Source organism: Pteropus vampyrus, unplaced genomic scaffold, assembly GCF_000151845.1.
Source record: "Pteropus vampyrus isolate Shadow unplaced genomic scaffold, Pvam_2.0 Scaffold395, whole genome shotgun sequence".
In the NCBI taxonomy this organism is placed as follows: Eukaryota; Metazoa; Chordata; class Mammalia; order Chiroptera; family Pteropodidae; genus Pteropus; species Pteropus vampyrus.
Window position 1 is genome coordinate 234,090 of NW_011889176.1, and position 4,177 is coordinate 238,266.

A 4,177-nucleotide genomic window follows, 5' to 3' on the forward strand; every position below is an offset into this window, starting at 1 on the left:
GCGGAATTACACCTAACAAGTGTTGTAATTTCCTTGTCTGCCGACGTCTGTGCCAGTTCCGAGTTGTTGAGATCGATTTTTCTTTTTCCCATATCTGAACTCGGCGGTATTTTCCTTCCTTTCTGCTTCCCTGGTGACTTTTGTTTGAATGCCACACATCGTGGCCTTTACTCAGATGTTCTGGGAATTTTTGTCTGTCTATAGATCTTGAGCTTAGGTACAGCTACGCTACTCTGAAAGAGTTTGATCCATCTGGGTCTTGGCTCTGGGTTGGGAAGTAGTTCTAACCCGATGCTAGTCTCGGGCTGGCTGTCCCCACTCTGAGGCCCCTCGGAGTGCTCTGGTCAGTGCCTCTCAGTTGTGAGTCTTCCCCTGCGGCCGATGGGGCAGGCGCTGTGCTGGGCCCTGTGTTCCCCGGGCCACGTGCTGCGCCTCTCACCCTTCCACACAGCTCAGGCCGTGGCTGGGGGCAGTCCGCCACACGCAGGCCCCCCAGCGTCTGCTGCACCCTCGGCCGGGGTGAGTGGAGGCATGGCACCTCTTCCAGGCTCTCATAGGCAGCTTGCCCCCATCCGGTCCTGTCAGCTCTGGCCACCAGGGCCTCCTGCACATGAGCTCTGCCCCCCATTTTCACAGAGACCCCTGGGTTCCACCTGGCCCCCATTGAGACCTAGGGACTCCCAGGGCAATGAACTGGAACATGTGACCAGTAAGATCATTATTGGTGACATCCTGTCTTCTCGCCACTGTTTCGATCATTTCCTGTCCCATAAGTCAGCGTAAGTAAATATAGGTGTTAATTATACCACTCTCCCGCCAACATATGTCACAGAAGTTGTCGTTAAATGTGTTTCGCATAAGTGTCTGCGTCTTTCTGCAGTTACAGCAAGCCTTTGCTGAAACAGCTGTTTTATAGAGCCATAGATGAGAGAAAACAAGTGGGTTTTTTACTTTAAAGACCGTTAACAAACACGGTACCTAATTTTGAAATAGCAAAATGAGGATTGCAGTGTTTTAGGATTAAACTGAAGGTCACGGTATAGGAATAGAACAAGCTGTGATCTTAAAAATCGAACCCGAGCCTTTTCTTTTTCAGGCGTGCCTTCGGATGCCGATTCTTCTGCCGCCAGTAATAAAATCAGTGGTGCAAATAATTTAAAACCAAATCGCCCTTCTCTCGCCAAGATTCTCCTGTCATTGGATGGAAACCTGGCAAAGCAGCAGGCCCTGTCTCACGTGCTCACAGCACTGCAGATCACCTATGCCAGGTGGGCTGCTATGCTAACTTTCGAAATCCTGCGATTATACGAGCTTTGGGTCTTTGTGACTTTTTGATGGGTGATGTATCAGAGAACTTGTAGTATTGCCTTTAAATACCGTGAGTTTGATAGTAGATGGTGATACGAACCTTCGTGCGTACTCTAATGGGGGCTGAAATATGACTCAGACAACCAAAGAACGTTTTGTTATTTTTTGTGGCCAGTAAGCACGAATATTTGGGGGATGAGAGGAAGAATTAGTTGGTACTAATATTCGGTAATGTTTAAAGCCACTTATCATCTCGTTCACTCAAACAATCGATGAGGCGGAGTTTTGGTAGTTGGGCCTTTTCCGAGATTTTGCTGCTGTTTTCTTGAAGTAAGTGGGTCTGTCAGTGGGTCGTGGTTATGGCCCTGGTGCACGGAAGTCAGTACGCAGGTGACTCAGTTGTTGAGAGGACACCGTGTCCCTGCCGCCCCCTGTGTGGTGCCCTTGTGTGCGGCTCTCAGTGGACACAGGATCACCCTCCGGCTCCAGCAAGACCCGGGAGGAGTCCCATGTTCGGCAGATTTCTCCTCTCGTCGGTGTGTGAATATTTTGGCTTGTGGCCGATGAGCCTCTGCATGTTCCCGGTACCTGCGAGGGAGGCCTTCAGTGAGCGCTGTGCCGCGTCCCGACCCCCATCCTAAGGCGGTGATGACCTCTCACCGCTGGCCCGGCTTTGTCTCCTGACAGGGACGCCGTCGTTGGGGCCCTGATGCCAGCCAGCATGATCGCCCCGGTGGAGTGTCCCTCGTTGTCCCCGGCACCCCCTTCGGACTCCTCTGCCGTGGCCAGCCCTGTGAACGGGGAGGACTGTGTGCCGGCTGGAGACCTGGAAGACGGCCTGAGCCCGAGTCCGTGGCAGGAGAAGAGAAGCGAGGTAGAATCGGCGAGAGGCTCTGACGGACCAGAGAGCGCACGTGGCTGCGCCGTGTCCGGGAAGGGACGAGTCGCGCTGTCGCTTAGCTCGGAGCGTGTTTTCCTGCCTGCCACGACTTTGGCCTTGATAGAAAGTATTCTATTTTATTAAAAAGGAAACTTTCTGTTGCTTAGTTGGAAATAGATTTATTCTTATAAAAGTTGCTAAGTGCAAGTCCATAGTCTTTTTTTGTTTGTTTGTTTTTGTTTTTTTTTTTTAAATTCTGAAAACTTAAAGCTGTGAAAGTTAAAGATTTTGTAAATTTTGGGGGGGAACCCAACTCGAAGAGCCGAGAGCTCGTTTTCGTCTTTTCCATCTAACCTGTTGTGAACGCTGATAGTTTTCTTGGGAATGGGAATGTTCAGCTTTGAGGGGCTGCCCCAGACCCCACTGGAGGTGGCAGCAGTAGTGAAAGCACCTGGCTATTGCTATAAAATCTGGAACATTCCAGATGGCCGGAGGAGTTTAGATATGCCTTTTTGGAGTTTTGTGGGAAATACGAACACGTTGTTGTGTTTTTCCTCTTCCTGTGTGTTTTTAAACTAGATTATCTGTTCCGAGGATGCTGTTACCCCCTCCGCAGTGACCCCATCTGCTTCCTCAGCTTCTTCGCGGCCATTTATCCCGGTGACAGATGACCCAGGAGCTGCCAGCATCATCGCAGAAACCATGACCAAAACCAAAGAGGTCAAGGGCTTTCTTCTTTACTATTTTATGTTGCAGTAATCTTAAACGTAACCAGAAGTTGCAGTAGTGCGTAGAAACAGAACGCAGTGTGGTCTGGTGCGTGTTAGCATTCCCACGCCTTTGGGGACAGCTGCAGGCACAGCCCCATGCTGTCACAGGCGTCGTGTGTCCTGAGCGTCAGCACATTAAGGTCGATCCGGGACTGTGTCTCGTCCACACACCCATACAGGCTTTGCTCGTCGTTATGGGGGTGTGGCCGTTCACATCCCTCTTAGTGGACAGAGCCAGGGAGTGTGTGTGCACACGTGTGTGTAGGCTGGTGCGCATGCGCATGCGCAGCTGTGCACGCACACACGTAGTAGTGATGCGCGTTTGTTCCCTTGTGCACCTGTGCGTGTTGAACACCACGGTCCCCGGCGGCGTGGTCCCTTCTGGGACCTGCCCGGGGCTTGTCCTGGCTCCGCCCCATCCATGTTCAGCCCGTCTCTGAGAGCGGGAAACGTCGCTCCTGTCGCTGGCAGTTTTTCACTTCCCCTTGGTGGCCAGTCTCCCATCTGGGCCACATGTGCTCCCTCCTTCCCCCCACGCAGCTTCTGGCTCACAAACCAGCCTGCCCTCTGCAGGGATGTCCTCTGACCTTGCTGGACCTGTGACCTCCCCTCCTCCCTCATGCTGGCTGGCCCAAAGCAGGGGCGCCTTCCACTTGGCTCCGTCACACCAGCCACCCCCCACCCACATGTGGACTCCGGCCCACTCAGCTGCTCCCCACACCAGACCGTGTCACCCTGCACACACCTTCTCCGTTGCCCATGCGCCCCCTGGGGACAGATGTGCGTTATTTTTAATACATTTAGAACTCTTGGTGTATTATCCTGTCACTGCTGGCAAAAACGTCCCGTGGAAATCATTTGTAACCATCTGTGATGATAAGAAACTCACTATTTATAAACTAGGGATCTGGGCTCCACTTTGCTGTTTGGCAGTCTCCCAGGATGAGGGTTTAATGCGGATATTATTCCAAATTATGATCACACCTATGTTACGAACTTGGTCACGGTGTGAACTATTACTTCTTCATAGTTTAGGCATTCTTTTTGGCAGATGCCGTTGTTAATTTGTAAAACAGTTAATTGGCTTTGAAAGCGTAGTACATGGCGGTGGAGATTTTAGGGGCCTGTCATTTCCTAATCTGGTATTTCATGGTCTCAAATGCCTCATCGAGTCCCTCTTTATTCATTATTGTTAATCATGTTTCCTTTGGGTTTGTAG

At 51.3% G+C, this 4,177-nt stretch overlaps 1 protein-coding gene across 1 annotated transcript in view; it reads left to right on the plus strand.

Moving 5' to 3' along the window:
- Positions 1-4,177, plus strand: part of LOC105305786 (E3 ubiquitin-protein ligase HERC2) — a 127,551-nt gene that overhangs the window by 92,673 nt on the left and 30,701 nt on the right. The window contains 3 exon segments of the mRNA XM_023523591.1: positions 1,097-1,268; positions 1,996-2,182; positions 2,768-2,908. Coding sequence (XP_023379359.1) covers positions 1,097-1,268; positions 1,996-2,182; positions 2,768-2,908 — 500 coding nt within the window.